Raw genomic sequence first — 23,383 nt, forward strand, 5'->3', positions numbered from 1 at the left:
TCCCTGGATTTCAGTAAGGCCTTTGACATGATTACCCAAATATCTTTTTCTTCAAATTAGAAAGATATGGATTTGATGGGTGGACTGTACAATGGATGAGAAGCTGGCTATGACGTTGTACCCAGAGACTGGTTTTCAATGGCTCAATGACCAGTTGGAGATCAGTGACAATGGTGTCCCTCGTGAGTCAATACTGAGACCAGTGCTTTTTAACATTTTCATCGACATCAACAGTGGGATCAAGTGCACCCTCCACAAGTTTAAGGATGACACCATGCTGAGTGGTGTGGTTGACATGCCCAAGGGACAAGATGCTATCCAGAGAGACCCAGACAGACTACACTCCAAAAAACATTACTTATTTTCTGCCTCATAAGTGTACAGTCAGTTAACTGTCACAGAAAAGTGAAAGCTTTTTCAATTTTGAAAAGGACTTTTATTCCTTGAAATACTATGAGAAAAGACAAATACAGGTGAGCTACATCTTTGTAACTTCCTAAGCTTTCTACTGACACTAGTAGTACTAGTACTTAGTAGTACTAATGGGAGTTTTTATCATCACAGAAGATGATGCCCTTCTAACTTCTGTGACACCAGTCCTATCCATCCTAAATACAATGTATCCCATACCCAGAGCTGTGATCACACAGGTGGCTGAGCATGTTATTGCTCAGGCAAATATGTTATGAACATTCAAGATGATGAACAATACTAAGGCCAGAAGTCAGAGGTGATGAAACCAAAAATCCATCCGTAATTTTCTACTCTTACAACAGCTCTGACCCATTGAACTGAATGAATATATTTAATCTCCAACTAGTCAACTGATCAGGAAGTGCCACAGGATAAATGGAATGCCTTGACAGAGAAGACAGACACTACCTGAACTACTGTCACAACCAGAAAAGTAATAGTATAACTTATTATTAATATCAGCATACAACCTGCAGGTATGAATTCAATGCTCAAATCACATTATGACACTGCCTCCCCTATACCCGTCATAATGCTTATGACAAAATATAAAACTCTTCTTGTAATATATTCCTTAAGAGTAATTTATACATTATGAATATAAAGATCATACATCTCAGACTGGTTTTTTTTTTTTTCAGATTTGGTTAAAAACTAAAAAAAAAATAAAAAACCCAAACCCCTCCAATTACTTCTGGTGAATCTAAGGCCACATAGCACAATGTGCAGGCAAAGGGTGCTTCTCTCTTAGCAGGTTTTTCAGCATTATTCTGGATAATGTATTCTATCTCTGTTTGACTGCTACCAGCTTCATGACTAAGAAGAATGGCAGGCCAAATCTTGCAGCCTTCACAGAAGTCTTAAACTTTTCCTGGCACACAAATAACTGATCACCTAGAAAAGTGGTACTTTCCCCAGGTGTTCCTATGGCAAAACAATATGTCTCCCCAGCACCAGGTTATTAATGTTTCATTTTCCTGATGTTCTGTGTTGGCAGCCATGACAGAAGGCTTTGAACTTGTTTATTCACACTTGCTTGATCCTGTTTCCACACAGCACATCACAGCCTGTGGAGCTAGGAAGATGGATGAGGAAAACCGGGGCCATGAGAGGGTCAGGGTCATGGTGTCGCTGGATCTCATTAACTGCATCACTCACTGCAGCAGTCACTTCAGAGGTCACCTCAACTGAGGAGTTTGGCATAGGTGATGGAAAAATGGCAAAAGTGTAACACATGTTCCCTGCAGTTGATGTTATATACAGAAAGAAGAACAGCTCCTTACACCATTCCTTGACTTTTTAGGGTTTTTTGCCTTTTTGCTTAAGATAAAAAAGTGTTTAACAAACATCTGATAGGTATTGTAGCAAAGAGCATGAAAAATAAGTAAAATAAATTAATTTAGCATTTCTCCTGTCACTATATGCAGATGTACAGAACTGCTGGAAAGAAACCAAAAAGACTACACAATATCATAGACTGGCTTTGGTATACAGTGAGAATATACATTACTGTGCATCAGTGATATTTTTTTTAATAGTGTATGTATATTTATTACAAATTAAAAGTTAAAATACAATGTAACTGTATGCTGGACAGATCATAAACACCATTACCAATATTTCATTATAATTTAATCATTCACATTTCCATAACTCTAGCAAATAAATAAATATATTCTGTTCTGCTTCTTCAACAATTCTGTATGCCACTGTTAGGAACGTAATGGCGTACAGATATAAAACTTCCTTTCTCATATTCGTTAAATTCTGTTCTTTACTTCTCCTTTCTTTGTAATGAGCTATTCTGCAAAAGCCAAACTATTTCCAAGAGAGGTGAAAAATTGGTATTATTAAACTATTTCTAAGCACATCTGCAGCATTAGAAGAAAACGACAGAAACCAAATTCTCATTTGTTCAATACGCAGGTGTATTATGAGAGAAGTGACATATAAGCCCAGCACTGCACATATGCACAGTGTATTTATAATTACCAGTCAAAATATTTTGATAAATGGCAAAATTAGAAAGCAAATTTAAAGCAGAATAGTCAAAGACAAGCTTTTATTCTAGCAAGTGAAAGCAAGTCCTTAGAATCCAACCAAATTAAAACCCAGTTTAAAAAGGAAACAACAATGACAAAACAAAACGAACAAACAAAAAAAAACCACAAGAGGGTTTTGACCCAAACTCCCCACTTCCAATTTCACAACAAAATATAAAAGCATGGGCTTTAGTACAGATATCATTCAGTCTAAATACAGAGGTGGGGAAGAAGTAGCTCAATGATTTTTTCTTCAAACTGTACCTTCTTTCTCCTCTTTACCATCTGTTTGTTTAAAATGCCAATTTCCTGGAACTGAAGGAAAGTTTTTTGTTTGGATTTCTGTGTTTCATGGGAGAGAAAGAAATAAAAAAAAATTCTATATCTTTCAACAAGATTGACAATCGAGGTTTACATAATACATGTAAAATCTATTAAAAAGTCAAAAGTTTACATTAATACGTTCATAGTCAGATGCTGCTCAAATACTAACACAATCTGAACAAAAGTATGTGAACAGATCACCTTTATTTTCATACGAAGCAGAGGGGAACAAGCAAATGAAGAAGGGAAGAATGTCCCTTCTATTCTTAAGGTATTACACTACCGATTAAAAGATTCACTTTCTGTTTGTAGTTCTGCAGTAAACATGTTTGTAGAATCATAGAATTGCTCAGGTTGGAAAAGACCTTAAAGATCATTGAGTCCAACCACAACCTAACCATACTACCCTAATTCTAACAACCCTCCACTAAATCATGTCCCTGAGCACCACATCCAAATGGTTTTTAAACACAGCTAGGAATGGTGACTCAACCACCTCCCTGGGAAGCCCATTCCAGTGCTTAACAACCCTTTCGGTAAAGAAGTTTTTCCTGATATCCAACCTAAACTTCCCCTGGTGCAACTTAAGGCCATTTCCCCTCATCCTGTCACCTGTTACCAATGAGAAGAGACTAATCCTGCTCTTGTTGTAAGCACCTTTCAGATATTGGAAGAGAGCAATAAGGTCTCCTCTCAGCCTCCTTTTCCCCAGACAAAACAGCTCCAGTTCCTTCAGTCGTTCCTCATAGGCCTTGGCCACCTGGGAACTGCTGGCTCATATTCAGCCATCAGTACACCAAGGTCCCTTTCCATCAGGCAGCTTTTCAGTCACTCCCCCTCAAGCCTGTAGGGTTGCCTGAGGTTGTTGTGACCAAAATGCTTGTACGGCAATATGCATGTATGTGCATATCAATAGCAGACTGGGAACTTTCTGCATATGTTATGACTTAAAAGTAATTGAAAAAAATAACTAGTGTAAATTATTTTGCAAGGTCATTACTCGCCTTATCCATGTAAGCTAGCAATATTTTTCCACTGAGATTCTCACGTATGGATTAGTGGTTTGAGGTATAAAAGAAGCAGAATGACAGGCAACAAAACAATTTCCTTCCCACAGGCAATGATGACATCTCAAGCTTTCTGAGAGGCTTGGTTGATATTCTGGTTGATCAGAATATATTCTGTTATTTCTATTGCATTTATTTCATTTGATGATTTTGTAGAAGAGATGGGCAAGAGGAGGGCTCAAGTCCAACTAGTAGAACTGAAGTTCTCTCTAGCAAGGTGCAGGTGGATATGAGATTTTGAATGCCAATGCCACCTTCTACTTTGACATACAAGATTACACAAGCCTAGCAGCACTCAACATGTGAATTACACTAAACTGGATGACGTTGCAGACTAACATGGGAGACAAGAATAACAGAATGTGCAAGGTCATATACTTTAGAACTGATCATAGGAAAATATGCTGTATAGTAGAAGCTCATCTGTTACAAATTATAGAGAAAGATCTGCACCAGATTACCACAGAATAATTAATGACCTACCAAATGCCTTAAAAAAGTCAAACGTGATCACAGGACAGATAGGTAAGGGAACATTGAAGGTAGTTATCAAGCTCTAGTTCATAATGTATAGCATTCTGGCCTATAAGCATGATATGCCATATAGCCACCCACATCTCAGAAAATGAATGAAAACTAGAACAGGTGAAGAAAGGACTACTAGGATCAAGCAAACATTTTCCAAAAGGAGACAAGAGTTGTTCAATTTAGCAATAGGACAGATGAGAAGTGATACCATTCTGATCTATGAACACAACTAAAGGAGAATCTTACCACAGAACAAGCATAAATAATGTTTATGTTTACACTGGAAACTTTAGAACTGTTTCACTCATCATTGGAAGACTGAAGTTCCGAGGCAAGCTTCTAACAGAAACATGGATTGGTATGAGCTCAGGGGATGAAGGGGAAAGCAATCAAATCTGTTTTCCAAGGGTAGCTTGAAACAGTACTAAATAGAATTTAAAAATACAGCTGTGCAGAATACAGGTGACTCGGTGATCCAGGGCTCCTAATTCTTTATGTCTCTGCAACCCTTTATACAATGGTAGACATATCTATGAGACAGCAGAAAGTAACTCCGTACTTCCCTCTTCTAACATGATGAGGCAGTTTCCAAAATATCAGCATATGTTCACCTCATTGCCACTTGAAAAATTCAAGTAAGGGCAGAGGAACAGAAATCTACTACTTCATTTCCCACATAAGTTCCAAGAACCATAAACTTATTCCAAGAACAACATCTGTGAAAACAACTGAAGTGGAAGTATCACCAAAGCCATGATTAAATTTTAGTTCTCCAAGAATGGAAGCAGGGGAAAGATAATAATCTCTGAACAAAGACAGAAAAAAATAGGAAAGAAGGCGAAGATTCTGGTTTCCTCAAACAAATACAGTGATTATCAGAATGAAAAGCTATACACATACATGTATGTGTGTATGTGTATAAAATATTCACCAATCTCCCTCTAATAATTGATGTTAATTAGCATAGTAATGAACTTCATTTGTATTGAGATCATGCAACATTTGCAAATGAATGGTCTGTAGTACTGCTTCAAATAAGTATTTTTTAAAGCCTATTTGACATCAGAGAATAGTACAACATGTCTGAAGCATACGCCAACAATAGCTAATATTTCAATTAATATTCAAACAGTGCTTATAGGTTCCTGAGCAAAGGGAACAGAGGTGTAAAAATGCAGTGTTATCTTGTTTTCCTTCATTTCTCAGATGAACTAAAAATCAGAGAAATGTCAACCAAAAAAATGAGTACGAGACATGCACGCTAACTGAAGATCAGCCAATAGGTGATCTCTTTCAAGGTTTTTGTAAAGTCATCAACTGTTCTTTTGCTTTCAACATTTTATCAGGTAGAACATTCAAAGATTCATAAACAGCAGGATTTGATTAAAAAAAAAAAAAAGAAAGAAAGAAATCAAAGGCAAGGGGAAGGAAGTAAGCCGATAAAAATCAAATGAGGAAATGTGCAAGAAATTATTAGAAGCAGATTCAGATCAAGAGCACTGCAAATAGCTTCTAAAATGTAACGCTGAAAGTTCTATTTTAGGTGGAAAATGAGTAGACCCTGGGCGGAAAAAAAATCAAGGAATAAATTAGAGATGCTACAGAAAGCTTCTTTAACCATTTCTGGATGTGAGAAACTATTTTCACTACACTAAAGCTAGGGATAATACTGGAGTGTGTATATATATATGTGTGTATGTATATGTATATATATATGTATACATACACACACAGTGCAATAGAGTACAGTACAAAAACACTTCAACCAGTTCAGAAGGAATTAATTCAATCAATTTTCAGTTGTTAAGGAAACTTTTCACTGGACTTCTCAGTGCATATGATCAGCAAAACTGAAGTGCTCAGAGTGAACACTTCTCAGGTAACAAAGCCTGCTTATTTTGTGTGAAGCTCTGTATCTTTCTTTAAATCTTTTTAGGCTGTGAACATTCACCAAAAATCTATTATAAGATGACTATACTACAAAAAGTATACTCTCACAAGTATTTCTACTTCTTATCCTAGGGGAATTAGAAGCAACAGAAATACATACTTAAATGAAAACCAAACTAGTATAGGAAAGAATTAGAAATACTTTTTTCTTTTAATGAAAAGGGACTTTGAGATGAAATATCTGTCTGGTCTTGATTTCTCTGATATATCTTCACTTTTTGGCATTTATTAACTTCTAATTTCAAATAGCAACTGTAAGGATTAAATTGTGCCCTACACAAAAATGTCAAGCTATGTTTCTAAAACTAGTATTTGCAATAGTTTCAACCTAATCACAGAAATTTCTCACTGTAAACTACAAAAGTGTACAAGCTTAAAGTGTTCTACCAATTTTACAGAACTTGCCTTGTCCCCAGTTATCTAACCAGATACAACTTTCTGTATTTTGTTTACACAGGGGATTTTATTTTCATTATACAATGATAAAAGGCAAGGTTTCATTATATATGTTGGAATAATAGCCATGGCTTGTTATATTGACTGTTAGAAAAATGGAGAGAAAGAAAAAGCATGATGATTTTCAGTGTCCTGCTATGACTCATCCCCAGACTTCAGTAAGGATCAATCTTCAGCATTTCAATTTCTGCAACAGTTACTTTTGTCTCAATGAGAGTAAAAGTCTGTAGGTTTCAACAGCAAGCTCTTCACATGCCATTGAAAAGAATGAGGATAAAAGGGATGTAAGTAAATGAACTTTTACACGTCTTCACACATTAGTGTAACCTTGACCAAAGCAAATCAGACTCAGAAATTTGAATTCATAACGGTGTTTATATTTACATTACATGTTTAACAGAAACTAGATGAAAAATAATCCATCCACTTCAGAGTCACATATATTTTGCTAGATATTAATGCTATTTTTACAGGTGATTTCTATTCTAAACGTGTCAAGTGAAATGATTGACTCCATTATTATGAGCATATTGTAGCCTTTTGCAGATGTTCATGCAAATTGTCATTAGCTTTATGTTACAGATATGATTGCATAGCATTTATTTCATACTTACCACCCTTTATTCACATAGTACTGCAGCATATCAGTTTTATTTGTAAAATTAGTCTCCCATATGTAAGATGTGGCTTACACTTGCTTTGGAGTACACCTGTGACTCTTCACACTAAATTCAGTCTATTACTATAACCACTCTTATTAAAGATAAAACATAACTCAGTTTTGAATTTAACATAAACAAGATCATTATGTTTGGAAAGTGTTTCAAAGCCTGCTATTCAAGCAATCTGTGACATATAAATAATGCAAGACCTTTCTCCAAATGACTTCAGCTCAAGCACAGATTCGGAAAGATGGAAACCCAAATTTACTCTGCCATCACAAAATTAAATCTATTTCTGATTCTCCAACTGAATTATGAAGCCAAGTCCTCCAGTTGTTTTCTATTAGCACCAACCCACACACTTCTACCCTTTGCCAACCCATGCAGAAAATAATCTTATTTGTGAATATTCCTGAGCTTTATTCTTATATTAAAATGGATTCTTGTATTAAAATGGAAGTAAATCCTAGCTAATCTGAAAAGCCTAGTATTTTCTTTTAAAAGAAAGTAAGGTAGAAAATTGGTCTTTTCTTCCCCTCCCTTGACCTTCTGACCTTTGAACCGCAACCTCCTTGCCACTAAAGCGTTCAACACCTCATTTAATCTCTCCTTGCTGCATTGGCACAGCAGTGAAAAAGGAAAAGGGGAAAAAAAATAATCTGGGGACTTCATCAATTTTTCATGAATTTTCATTTAGGCCGAAGCCCCCTCTTACAGCGGTCGATAGATCAAGCTGCTGTCACATATTTAACACCTGGGGCTACAGCTGCTCTCCCTAGGGGCTACCGCTGACTCAGGCTGGATCAGAGTCTGGTGACTCAGAGTGAGGACCCCTCATGCTTTCTCTGTTGCTTACATGTGGCGCCCCATTGCTGGGGACTGAAATCCTATCTATGTCTTCCGATAGTCCCACTGGAAAACTCCACCATTCTGGTTCAATCATGTCAATTCATACACTGTAAAAAAATGTGCCTTTATTTTAAAAATGAAAGTTTTCAAGAATGATTTTCAAGAATTAAAGCCATTTCATCAAAATAAGATTAACTCCCTTTTCTAAATCTCCCAAGAAAGTTTTGCTGATAAGATATTTCTATTAATGCCAATCCTGGTTCAGTTTTGTTTAAAAAAAGAGCAACATTTAAATAGAAAAATAAATATGTTCTACTATTTGCAATAAGATTCTTTAAATGTTTTAGGACTAGAACATTTATTTTTAATGATTGAATCATAAGAAATACAAATACTACACTAGAATTTACCACAATAAAAAAAAAATGATTCTGTTGCTAGCAATAGAATTATCTTTTACTGTTTGAGGAAGGCTTTTACAAACAAAAAGAAGGGAAGGGAAGGGAACTGACCCTAACAAAACACAGCACTGACTGATGCATTTAAAGAAGAATTAAACAGAATGTCTAGCCCAAATTATGCCTTACAATACTAACACCTATTTCTCCCTCAATATCCTCTGGAATAAACACTCCCTAAAATTACAAAGAGTTTTTAAAGCATGTTCTATATGGTAAGGATGTTCTTTAAGTAGCTTCTCAAATCAAAGTTCCTCACAGTTTTTTGAGACATCTTCTGTGAATATTCTATGATTTGATGGATCTACTTTTCTGATTATGTATATAAGTAGATACAAATATTTCCCTTTAACTATATGAAAATGCTTTCAATAGGCATGGATTTAAAAGAAGATTTAATTCTTTGGGTGGACTGGTATCTAAATTCATTATGCTTGGGAAAGATGTTAACTGTTCCTACATATTAAAAAAAAAAAAAAAAAAAAAAAAGAGCTCCAGAACTTCAGCAACTTGTAAAAATCACTTCAAAACCAAGGGACAAAGTGATTACATTCAAGATGGGCCACTTTCTGTGCTCTGAATCACTACATGATCTAACTGAATTTCACTTAAGTTTTTTCTTCTCTCTAATGGGTACATCAGAAGATTTTCAATGTTGGTGCTTTGGGGCCAGGTGACCATGGAAGGGAAAAATGGAAGGATAAAAGAATGAATCACAATTAATGCAATATCATCTGAATGCATAAGCGTGACCACTCTTAACAGATACAGAAAACACCAAAATATTTCTTCATAAATCATTCAAAAGTTCCAAGTGTGCATTAGTGTGGAATGACAATATAATAAGAAAAGTAAAACAATTGTTGGTTTTTCCACTAAAATAGCAGACTCAAGCATTTTAGACCTTAGAAGTTTTTCTCTAATAGCACAATTTCAGGCCACCTACAGTCATCTAATAATCCAAAACCCTGTTGTCAGCAAAGGACAGCCACCCTTTTTCTGGTGATGAAAACAGCTTAGCTTAGTGTGGAAAGAGCAGTTTTCAACGCTATTAGAGATAGCAGAAGGAAGCCCTGATTGCATGTGGCTGTCTCAGTTCCCTCAGACAGGGCCCTGGCATCCAGGCAACTCACTGCCCTTAGAAGTGTGGAAAACATGAGAATGAGGACTCACTGCTGACAACAGGCTGTCAGCAACAACTCATTTCCCAAGTGTGCACATGACCTGTTACAGGCCTGCCCACTTTGTTCAGTCCAGAAATGCTGACGTTAGAAATAGCTGTTCTCTAAAAGTCACTTTAAAACTTAATTTATAGATAAAAGTTTCAAAATCAAGGAAAATTAGTCAGTTTGGGTATCAGTCTCCACAGGATTCTTTTGATACACCTCTGACGTTGCCATGCGCTTTCATAACCAATGAGCATAAAACAAGAGGATCTCTAAAATTTAACAAATGAGCAATGTACACATGATTACAGTTCGGGTTTTTTTCTTTGAAAATACTTTCTTGTAATCACAATCATGGTACGGCTCAAGACAAAGCACTGTTTAATTTAAGTGGAAACGGAATGCCTGCCTTAGACTGCTAAACCGTTTAACTGGAAAATTCAGTCAGTTAAATTTCAAAGCTATGAAAACAATAAAAAAGATGTGATGTCAGGTGCATGTTGCTATTGCAGAAACTTTGGCTATAGTTTCAGATCTAAAGTTTCATGTTCTGTGATCCTTCTAACAATGAAACCTGGTATTATTATTTTTAAAGTCTCGTACTGCCTCACATGCAGTTCATGCATGACCTGCCATCAGTTATACTGGTTAAAGAAATAATGCCAAAGACTGGAGATGCTGTAACAAGAGTCTCACAGCAACCACTGAAGTAGGGATCTGTGAAATCTGATAGAACATAGAGCACCTCTAAATTCCAAAATAACTAATCACTTCAGTTTGATGACCCAAAGCATAACTTTAACAGTGTTCTGAGTTTCAATGGGAGATTCTGAATCTCAACATGATTATCCAAGATTTCAAAATGTTTATGTCTCTCACACAGGGTTTCTCAATAGATAGCTTAAAACAAAAAAATATGTATATAAACACAGGAATGATCCAGCTAAAGCTTATCTATATTCGTACTCACCCAGCTTTCAACCTTTCTTAAACTGGTCATCCTCTCAATTCCTAAATCCCTATCTACACTCAGTAGTAACATTATGATGCCTTTATCAGCAGATATACATTTATTAGTGGCTCAAACAAACCTGCTTTTATTTTTCCTTTAAAACAGTTCTTAATCTAGGTTGTGACAAGGAAAAGGCTGTGAACAGGTCTGTTCTACTTGGCCTATTCCAACATCTAACTAATTCAAAAATGTCATTTTCTGCAATTTGTGAAAAGATTGAAAACTAAAGATCATGTCACAATAGCTATAAAAGGCCCAAATTGCATCAGGAATAAAATTTGCTTTTTTCTACCTCTATTTTTTTAGGCCACCATATGTTTTTTGTATGTTCTTAAATCCATTCTCTACTAACTAAGTGATGAAAGCTTGTGCTGAAGCCCTAAGTCAGTCAAACACATTTTGCTGAAATTACTGCCAAATGAAGAACTGTGGGGAAAATTAAAGATCGGCAAGAGAACAGCATTTATAATTCTACTGAAACACACAATTATGCTAAGGAACACAGCTATGCTTTGCTGATACTCTGAAAAAAAAAAAAAAAAAAAAAAATCAAGCTTTTTTCCAACCTATACAACCAAGTAGCAAAAATTACTAAACACAATGTTACATTTTATGTATGATGAGCTTGTTTGCTCTATGACTGTAACGAATGTGTTTGTTAACTCTACTGGAAGCATATCATGCATGCTGGGTGGTCTCTCTAAGAACTGTGACGACTTCTCTTTTAAGACAAAGAGAATCGATAAAGAATAAGAGTGCTCTGGAGGATATGAGAAATGGCCAACAATTTCACTTGCCACTCACATAATGAATGAGGCCTATATCAAGTTTATGATAGAGGAGCACACACTGAGGTTTCCAGCACTACAGAACACGAGACACCAAGAAGCTGTCTGTTCCTGTTGAGGTAACAGATGACTAAATAAAGAGAAACAGACAGTGCACCTTATATTAAATGATAGGTATTTTTCCACATTAGTTTCAGCGTAACCAACTTTAGTCATAATTTAGAAATTAGATTATTCTTTAGAGGAAGATTAGCCTTTGTCCATGCTTGTGCCAATCATGATTATACACTGGCTAGAACTGTACTTCCATATAAATCACATTCTGTACGGTCACTGCTACTGAATAAATGCATGTATAAATGCCTTGACTAAGAAATACAGCTGATGACAAAATGCCATCTTTATCTATGCTTATCTCTCAAACCACTGAATGTGTGCAAGTGCTGGATAGCAATATAAAAGCAACTATAAAGTTATACACGGTGCTAATCAAACAAAACTTTACTCACATGCCACTTCCAGAGATGCATTGCGACTCACAGCTTCTCCAAGATAGTTCCTTGCTACACAAACATAACTTCCTTCATCAGGTTTACTTCTGCGTCCATGCACAATACGTAAGAAAAATAAAGATCCGCTAGGCAGCAGCATACGGTGGGAGCGAGGATCATCTTTGTCAGTTTCCACTCGCTCTCCATCTTTGTACCACTCAATAGTAGGAGTTGGCCTTCCTTCAGCTTTACAGTTCAGGGTTGTTGGTTCTCCTTTAGAGACTATCACATCTGAAGGATGCTCAACAATCCGTGGTGGAAAGTCCTCTTGGCGGAGACGGGATCCTAGAGACAAAGAAAAGGGTGGAGTGAAGGATAATTTATTTTCACTTTTGGCTTCACAAAACATTCTCACAGACTAGCCTTTCAATGTCACCAACATTTTCAAAGAGATTACAAAGAAAAAGACAATCTGTCCACAAATTACATTGTTTGTTTTTTACCTGGTGTCAGAGACTGTATCACAAACTTTCAGAGCTAAAAACCTGAGTTTGTACAACAAACGCATACTTCTGACCCAGGCATTAGCAAACCAATACCTTATGGAGACAAAACTTACAGAGAATCTGTTACACATACAACCATGACAAGACCTTTTCCTTGTTGCAATAATCTTTCTGTTTACATTAACTTATAGATTCCTGTGACCTTCCAAATTCCACTCATGCTGACCTCCTATCTTACCATCTGTCAGATTCAACATACAGACTCTTCCAAAAGCCCTATGTCTTACTACCTACTGGTTAACACTTTTTTACAACTATAATTGTATGCTTTGAGAGGAAAAGAATAGAGGTCTATTCTTCCATTTTTGGACTTTTGCTAACACTCTAGTCATTGGCATAGCAATAAGGTGCTATACCATTGCTGTACAAACTCTCTTTCAGCAGCTATCGGTTTCTACTATCAGTACAGTAAAGGTATCCATAATCCATACTGCAAGTGTACACACACACACACACACACAAAATTATATCTAAGCACAGATAGATATAGCACAGCTGAAAGAAGTATTTCCTTCTCCACTTTTACTGTCAAAAAGACATTTAAAATCTATCAGGAGAATTAGCAGTTAAAAAGTATTCCTAGACTACGACTCTATACACAAAAATACTGAAATCACAGAGACTAAATTTCACAGTACTAAAAGCCAAATGCTGAGACACATATATATATGTGTGTGTATTTCTCTACATATCTACCAAATTAATTCCTTATTCTGAAGGGAAAAAAAAGTAACACCAGTTAGTTGTGCGAAGAAATTCCAGCATTACAAGCAAGAATGCCAAGACTAAAGTGTTTCTTAAATTTTAAAGAGACTTAAATCAGAGAACACTGGCAGATCTGACTATATTTTAATAAGCAGATGGTGAAAAGTAACAAAATTTGTAATAAGAAATTAAAAACCTAAAAATATGAACTCATTTTCTTACACATAAACATTTAGCAATAATCCTCAGAGGTTCAAGCAGTACATTCTAAAGAGAACCCTTTGAAAATGCCTTTCTCCGACAAAGGATTAAAGCCTCCACCTTATACAGCCCAGTTCAAAGCCTCAGCTCATAAAAGGACTAATTCTTCCTCTTCAGTACTGATGTATATCACAGAGCTAATGTTTACCTCAGCCTATCTTTATTAAGTAATCTGTGCTCAAGAGAGGGCTGAGATGTGGGCAGCAAAGACTGTGCCCACCAAGGAGAGGCTTAGACTATATTTGGAGGGAGGGATCATACCACACATCCCTGTGATGTCTAGATGTACCTTCTGCTATTGACTGCTGCAAGTCATTACCCTCAGCATGCATTTAAGAGAGGGGAAACAAGGCCAAGTACAAGGTGTTGCACTTGGACCGGGGTAATCCCAGGTATTTATACAGACTGGGAAAAGAACTTGAGAGCAGCCCTGCAGAGAAGGACTTGGGGGTCCTGGTAGAGGAGAAGCTGGATATGAGCCAGCAGTGTGTGCTTGCAGCCTGGAAAAACAACTGTGTCCTGGTCTGCATTAAAAAAGGGGTGGCCAGCAGGGAGAGGGAAGTGATTGTTCCCCTCTACTCGGCTCTTGTGAGTAGATCTGGAGTACTGCGTACAGGCCTGGTGTCCCCAGCACAAGAAAGATGCAGAGCTCTTGGAACAAGTCCAGAGGAGGGCCACTAAGATGATCAGAGGCTGGAGCACCTCTCCTATGAGGAAAGGTTGAGGGACTTCTTCTCCAAGCTTGTTTAGCTTGGAGAAGAGAAGGCTCTGAGAAGACCTAAGCGAGCATATAAACAGGAGGGAGAATGACTGTATACAAGGGTGGATAGTGATAGGTCAAGTGAATGGTTTTAAACTCAGACAGAGGAGGTTTAGGTTAGATATTAGGAGGAATTTTTTCATGCACTGGAACAGTTGCCTAAGGAGGTTGTGAATGCCCCATCCCTGGAGGCATTCAAGGCCAGGCTGGATGTGGCTCTGGGCAGCCTGGTCTAGTGGTTGGCAACCCTGCACATAGCAGGGGGGCTGAAACTAGATGATCGTTGTGGTCCTTTTCAACCCAGGCCATTCTATGATTCTATGAAAAAAATAAACACATAATAAATCAACCATGGAGCACAGTAGACTCAGCACAGTAGACTCCTTCCTTCAAATCTGTACTGAGCACCAACAGTTATTCCAAATGGATATGCTTCCAAACACAGCCAAAAACCTGACTCCACTGGCTCTTTCTCTGGCAGGTACAGTCACTGTCTACATGCCTGAAAATGACTGCTTCAGATGGTGTTTTCCTAGCTAAATTTTGATTCTTTCACTATGACTCCCCTGTGCAGATACTGTTACAAATACACCCTAAATTAGAAGAAACAGGAATATCATTAACCCCATGAACTAACAGACCAGAAAGTATTTCTCTTCCTTTTTCTGTAGTGAGAAGGAACCATGATTTATCCAAATTGACAAGTTGATTCAAGCAGGCTGTCTGTGTTGGTATCCTGGACTATTCATGCAGTTTCCTTCTCAATTTTTCCCTCTAGGATTTCCAATACACTTATATCTCATGCATGCATACAGCACGTGAATAACCTCTAAATATAAGAGTCCCTAAGCAGTCATTACCATGATGGACAGTAACGATTTCAAATTAGTTGTTACATGCTGTTGGGCGAAAACACACCTTTGGAGAAGTCCTAAAATATCTATGATTGATTCAAAGCTGCATCTGTAAAAGGGAAAACATCAGCGCTACTCTGAATACACACAGAGCACTCCAATAATCATCGCATGCTCAAGTTCACTTAGTTATTGCAAATGACTGTTTTTTGCACATCTCCAAAAGAGCAGATTTGAATATATTTTATCGATTAATTCAGAGAGAAAGTTTTAGGCTTATATTTTTGCCTATTATTTCATAGCAATAAGTCATTGTTAAGAAAAAGACAATCATACAAGAAAAAGGCAATGTACAAGTCTATTATAGCATTCTATCTTCAATATCAATGTTTCATTGTTCGTACTTGAGCAATAAGAGCAAGCAGCAACAAAAGATAAAGTGTAACACATCTCTGTTCAGCTCTTTTTTTTCCCTGGGTTATATTTAAACCCTCACCTCATATTTTATGAAGTTTGTCACAGAATTTAAAAAAAAAATCTTTCTGTTATTCTACTGCATGCAATTCTAGCATCTGCTACAACATCAGATACTCTTGCATTAACTCTAATTCAAAAACAAGGAAAAGAACCTGTGAAATTATAAAAGAATTAGATGCAGTGACTTTCTGCCTTGATGCTATCAAGCAAAAAAGCACAGAAAATTAATATATAATCTCAGTCTCCTGTGGAACACTGTTGATCACACACCTTAGCAATGTGTGAGCTTGTTTACACCTTTACCACATAATGAAAACAATCCTAAGTCATCTTTTTCTAGCTCACACAAAACCAGCAATAATCTCATGGTTCTTCAATTTCAACATTAACTCAACATGATAGCCTTGAAGGAATTCTTTTTGGGGCTCCTGATTTTTATTTGTTTATTTATTTGCTGAGACCCTGCTATAGCCAAAACCAAGATACTATATCACAAAACTCCATGTTCTTTCCCTCAAACAGCAACTTTTTATTTTATTTTTTTTTCCTTTTAATGGAGATAAGGTAAGGAGTGAAGCAGCATCTGCAGAGCATCTTCTGATAACTACTCATTAAAAACCTATTAGTAGAAATGATCCAGACTTTCAGAACATAGGGCTTTGGGACAGATGTGAAATGATGTACACTGTAGCAGTACAGTGAATGCTACTGCTGCCTTCACTATAGAAAATGTAACGTGCCTAAGGTTCTCATGGAAAATTTCATTACTAACATAGGGGAATTTAAAATTTGACAGTCCTCAGTGAGCAAATCAGAACTACAGTAAATTATCAGGAGAAAACTGATGGAGCAATATCAATGCACAGCTTCATTTCACACATTAGTTTTTCACCTTTACAGATCAAAAGATTTTTTTTTTTTTCTCTCCAAGTAAACAGGAAAGTAAGAATCTAATGTTAATTGTTTACTCTTGTTTACCATCAGTTAATTCGCCGTTGCTGAACTTTAGTCTATTAGCCAGCAATGATTTAGGAGATTTAGATTATAAAGCTAATTCAGTTTAAAAAAATAATAATAATTGCATTCAAAACCATTTAGCTACTAGTAATGTTTATTTCAGTGAAGTAATAAAGAGTTTCCAATTATTGCCTGGAAAAAATAAAGAGTAAAATACTGAATGAGCAAAGTCTAGCATTTATCTTATTTCACTTTTGCCTTTGCTGGTAGATACAAATATTTACATTTAAACACAGACTTTTTTTATATCTCCTAGAGAATATATCTGAAATTCCTAAACATAATAAAATATAAGTTAGTCCACTGTTAAGAAAGAGAAAATAAAATATGAGTCATGAAATACAGGTCAGGACACTGAATATACAAAGCTAATCCCATGCTGGACCTGAGTGAGAGGAAGTTCCTGGAGGAAACAGTCACAAAAAGGCTAAAGCAAGCTCTAGTTGCTAGATGTACAGATGCCATACTTACACTGAAACACATTTACCACCCAATCTCCCTTCCTCTCTTATGACTTTGTGTACTTGACTACTTCCTAATCAAACTCATGGGAAGAAAGGAAAAAGTGAGGAGAGGTGACAAAAATAGAAAAAAAAAAAATATTCCAGAATGCAGATCATACTACAGGTTTCTGAAGACACTTCAATCCCATTCCAATGTATTGTACCAGAACTGAGAATCACCTTCAAGAAAACTCATCTGAAAACAGTAAAAGATTACATCACTCATTCTTTTTGACCTGAAGATCAACACAATTGCTGTTCTGATTAATTCAATTTCTCATAATCAGCAACAAGTCTTAAAGATTTGTTGTAAGACACCTTCATAAATTTACTCAGAGATCAGATATACCATATAGTAACAGCTTTGCCAATGGCATATAAACATAATATGTTTTATTTTCAATTTAGCATGGTTGAGTCTGCATGCAAATAAGCCTAAATAAATTAGAACAAACACATTTTATCAAATATCAAATACACTGATTTACGAGAGAGACACAACAGTAAGCAGGCAAGAAAACTGAATCAATATTTTACCCTTTTTCACCACACTTACATAAAGGGTAATGAAGTGAGTGGGTGTGATATATACACAGGAAAAGGCATTTGGCAATTCACCTTCTAGTCCTCCCATGCCACTGTCTTTCAAATTTCAAGGAAAACCATTTTCATTTATAGCACTTCACGCTCTTCTGGTTTTAATTTATTAGCTTCACATCAAGACCAAAATTTGACTTCACCTATTTAACCCTATTCTCTACATAAGCAGAGGTCTGTCATACAGGAAAAGCAACAATACAGATTAAGTTCCTTGTGATTTCATTCATTTCTAAAGTAAATCAGCAAGATGTTCGTGGCTACAGAGCTAATAGGGATTAATAAAAAGGCACAGAATATCCACCAGAAAGGCAATGATTTCATTGTAACTACTGAGCAATAATATATGCATATACATAATATCAGTTAATATGTTAATAAATGTTAGTATTGTGATACAGTATTTCATAATATAGATTGCAGAATTGCCTGCAAGAGTCTCCTCAGTACCCTCCCTCTACCTTTCTACATTTACCCTTTCCTGTCAACAATATCCACCATTCTGCCATTTCATACTCCATTTATTTGCATCCCTACATCTCTTATATTCTACTACCAGACTGACTACAAACTGAAAAGCTCTTCCTAAATTGATCTCTAAGGCAACTGCTCCTTTTATACTTTCTGAAGGCTCTTTTTTATTATTATTTTTTTTTCTTTCTTTTGATTTCTTTAGAATTTTGAAGATGTATACCTCCATAGAAAGAAACATGAGATTCGATTTTCAATAGCAGGAGTAACAGTTGTTTAACACTATGTATACCACACTACCTACTTATCCAGATATCTTACTACTCCATACTATAGGGAGTACTTACTTAGTACTCTGTCCCCCTACTGTTCTTACATTGCTGCTAACACACTTGCATATAGTCTTAAAATACAGTTATCCATAACCTTCTACTGTACAAATACTGTCTTTTGAATGCATTCCACACACTTCCACAGATGGTGCAGAACATTTATTTAGCAGTAAAATAAGCTGCAAAGCCAATAGAAAAATAATATTGTCCTATAACAAAGTAATAGACACAGGCAAGAAAAGGCCGCAATATACTCAATTTCACTAAGAAGACAGCTCCAAAGATGTATTTTCAATGTTCAAGGAACCTTTTTCTGTCCACTAGTCTTGGGTACTTTTTTGTGCAGTAAATAGGAAAAGCAAACAGATAAACAACAACAACAACAAAAAAAAAAGCCTTGAAACTCAGTGAATAAAATCACAACTGTAAGAATGATGTATTTTATGAACATGATTCAACAACCTCTGCTGAATGTTTTCTGGCTATGTAGAATCTGTCATGTGGCCATGACTGAATTCCTTTTTCCTCATGTAGACACTTAACACTTTTGTAGGAGATAACATTAAGCTTGAAAACAGACACTCCTGAAGCTACTTTGTTAAATCTACTGAAGGACAGTTACTGTTCATTTTCCTGCTACTTCATGTGCCTTGTTCCACTTAGGAAGTACTTAGTGGACCCATTTATTACACATATCTGTTAGAAATAATGAATAAGTGTGTTGCTTTCACTACCCTTTTAACCACGGAGTTGACTGAAAGCAAGCAGAGATCTTGAACAGAGATCCAGTCAGTCACATCCCACTTTGAACAAAAGATAATGTAAAAAGAATTCAAGATAGTGAGAAAACTCAACTAGAGTACAGGCTGATGCACTGGCATCAAGCTGATTATCCTAGATGCATTCCTCTAGGCAAAGTGACATTTCAAAGATTTATATTTTACAATCTCTCCTCTTTCCCTGAGACTTGGCAGATGAAACCAGATCTCAACAATATGACTGCTTCCAAGGTAAAGTTTTTGTTCAAAGCTGTGTCAGCAATGACAAGGTCCTCCGAAAGCTTTTCTAAGAGCAAAATTAATCCATTAACCAGCACATCATAGCTTCCCCAGGACATGTATCTGCAGATAAGCCCCCCCTCCTATGGTGCATGTCTGCCAAGAAGAACAGGCAACATTGAACAGACAGATCAATAACTGTCATTAAAAATATTGGACCAAATCTTATTGCAAGTCTGATTCTATTAAGTTTCTGTGGTATAAAACTGTGACTTTGCTAAGAGAGCTGTAATCAATTTTAATCATTAAAAAAACACTGCAAACACAAAATTGACTTTTTATTTTTGCTATTTATATACGGACAATAATCCAATACAACAGCATAATCACCCTATTCTTTGTATGAAATTATTTCAAAGGAAACATTCTAAAATTGTTATTCAGACTTAATGCAAATTGACTGTAATTCACTTCTCTTCAATTTTTTTCTTTCTCACACACCAACATATGAATGGTACATTTCAGCTGCTGGGAATATTCAACTGCCTTGCAGGCTGGAAATCAAAATAGCTAGCACAGTATAGAAGTAGAACAGTTCAGAGCAGTTTTTAATAATGTGAATTGTATCTTGATTAAGAGGTTTCCTAATGGACTATTTCTCAAATCATTTGAGCTAATAGGAAGAGCTACTTCCCTTCCTTTTCATGCAGAACTTTTATTCAGAACTGTATTAGTATTGCCAGATAAATACATTAGCTACATTCTCTCAATGCTTCACTTTGTAATATTTTCACAGGGTCTTACCTACCCCTTAAAAATCACTCACTGCATTCTATGACACTGCACGTTATGGGTGTGAAATTCTCATGGGCATTTATGAGAGGAGTGAATCACAATATCCCTGAAAAACAGTATATTGACGTGCAAGCAAATGAATCACTTTTTCCCAAGTGAAAAGAGATGTTATAAATACAAGTCACTGCTTCAATATGGAAAGAAAATTGATTTGGCTGTTGCAAAGCAGTCTGGTTTAGAGTTCAGTTAACTACCATAGGCACATTCTCTGGAAGAAGCTAACAGTCAACTATATACTTAATTGAAAAACAAACAAACAACCACCACCACCATATTCTTACATATAGTTTTTGTTTCCCCAAAAAAGAAACTTCTGGCTTTTGAAATAAAAATAGCTGTTCAGCTTCAAGTGTGGATTTCACTGGCTCTGAAAAGTGAGATGATAAGAACTGTGTCTTAAAAGAAAAAGGAAAAAACTAACAAAGAAAACAAACAAACAAAAAAACAACATGAAAAGAGGAATACTTCCAGTTACAAAAAAAGCAGAAATAATAAAAAGGTTTATCTGAATATATGTATATACACATAGCATACATATACAAAGACGAGTCACGCATAGATGCATGTGAAATGTGCAAATATACACATACATACACATGCTAGATTAACTCCAGAGGTCCCTGCCTGCCCAAGTTATTCTGTTGTACATAAACAAAATGTAACAAAAGCACTGAACAGACAAAAGTTTTTTCCACACTTTTCATCCAGCAGCTCAATCAAAATAGCTCTTCCCTAGGGAGCCTTTCAGAATCATTCAAGAATCAATTAAAGTTAAGCAGGATTTTATGCCCAATTCCACCAAACATCTTTTAGGTCTTTCCCAGGTCAAGGAAGGAACAGAAAAACAATAGATACTGTTTATAGACATCACAGAATTGTTTTTATTATACAGCTAGCACACTATCACCATAGCACTGAGGAACTACTTTTTATTAGGCAAAGGGAAGCTTTTAATATTCCAATATTCCTGCACAACATTATTATTAAAAACAAACAAACAAACAAAAACCCACTTAATTAGGAGCAACTAAATTTTTTATTTTTGCACAGAGGGATTTATAACCACAGGTTCTCTGCAATCTAAGACATTCTATTGGTATTTGATAATGACCCACCTAACATACTGTTACAAAAACCCAAACCCTATACCTTTCAAATAACAATCTGGTCCAGAGTCCTTCAAGGAGGATAAGTCAAATAGCTATCAGAGTAGGATATAATTGCCACACAGTGAGAGTGAAGTCAAAATAACTTTACAAATAAAACATTACACAACGTTCACAAAAGTCAAAGAAGTTGTTTCTCCAATAAGCAGTCTCAACATGTCTTCAAAAAGTCTTTAAAAAAACCAAAACCACACAATAATTTGATCTTTAACTTGGAGATAAATATTTTGAAACAGAAGTCAACATTTCCTCAATGTTGCACCATTATAAATAATCACGAAGTTTTGTTGTGTGTTTTTAATTTTGATTAATAACTAATCATCTTTCTACAACACAACTGTAAAAAATTTTGATCACATTTTTAGATAGGCTTGACAGTTTTGACATCATCATTTACAGAAGACAATACATACAGCTAATTCAGGCAAGAAAACTTCCCTTCTGATTTCTTTATCTTCACACTCATAAAAATCTCTTCGAGATCATTAACACTTTCCCATACTCTGAAATGCAGAAGTTTGAAATATTTCACAGCTAGATAAAACCCTGCAGTCGAGCAAGGACAGATATTCAAGGTATCTAAGATGATAAGAGTTTTGTGAATGGGAAGCAATACAGTTTGTTCTACTCAAGATACAACAACGATATCTTCACATAGTACACATAGTACACTTGGAAAAATCCTACTTAAGTTAAAAGTTGGAAACTAGATATTAAAGAAGATTAGAAGCAATCCAGGTGGTAGCAACCATGCCCTGGCTTAATATGTGACCTCAAGGAATACAAGACTGGCAAAGAGACAATCAGAAGCCTGAAAATTTGGAGAGAGAATTTCCAGTTCAAGAAATTCTTAGGTGTGATCCCCTAGAAGTTTTCTTTAGGGAAAAGGGAATGGAACAGAGTTGGCAACACTTTAAGGATGTCCTTCTGAGAGCACAAGAGTTCTCTGTCCTGCAGCATAAAAAATCAAAGAAGGCAAGAAACCAGCATGGCGAAGCAAGGACCTGCTGAGATAAGAAGGAAACATACAGGAGTGAAGCAGGCACACACGGCCTGGGAAGTGTACAAGGACACTGTCTGGACATGCAGAGATGGTATCAGGAAAGCTAAGGCACAGATGGAACTGAAATTGGTGAGGAACGTAAAAAGTAACAAGAAGGGATGGGGTTGCAATATCCCTCCTATTGTAAGAAAAGAGCAAGTCTGAGATCATTTGATGAGGTTGAAATGTATGAACTCTATGGGGCCAAATGACATGCATCCAAGTGCTGAAGGAAATGGCTAATGTAGTTGCCAAGCGATTCTCTATCATATTCAGAAAGTCATGGCTGTCAGCTGAAGTTTGTGGTGACTGAAAAAAAACCAAACATCACTCCCATTTCTAGGAAAGGGAAAAAGAAAGACCCAGAAACTACAGCTCAGTAAGCCTCAGCTCTGTGAATGGAACATAACTTCCTGAAAAATGTTAAGGCACGATAAGGAGTAGATTATCTTTCCACAGCATTATTTTATTTATTATACATGGGAAAAAAAAAGAAAAAAAAAAAAAAAGAT

The 23,383-nt window shown here is 36.1% G+C and overlaps 1 protein-coding gene across 1 annotated transcript in view; it reads right to left on the bottom strand.

Moving 5' to 3' along the window:
- The window catches only part of ROBO2 (roundabout guidance receptor 2), a 1,058,225-nt gene that overhangs the window by 393,109 nt on the left and 641,733 nt on the right, over window positions 1-23,383 (bottom strand). The window contains exon 3 of the mRNA XM_090121115.1: window positions 12,286-12,612. Coding sequence (XP_089977241.1) covers window positions 12,286-12,612 — 327 coding nt within the window. The remainder of the gene's footprint in view (window positions 1-12,285; window positions 12,613-23,383) is intronic.

The sequence above is a fragment of the Phasianus colchicus genome, chromosome 1, assembly GCF_987193195.1.
Source record: "Phasianus colchicus chromosome 1, bPhaCol1.hap1.1, whole genome shotgun sequence".
Classification (NCBI taxonomy): Eukaryota; Metazoa; Chordata; class Aves; order Galliformes; family Phasianidae; genus Phasianus; species Phasianus colchicus.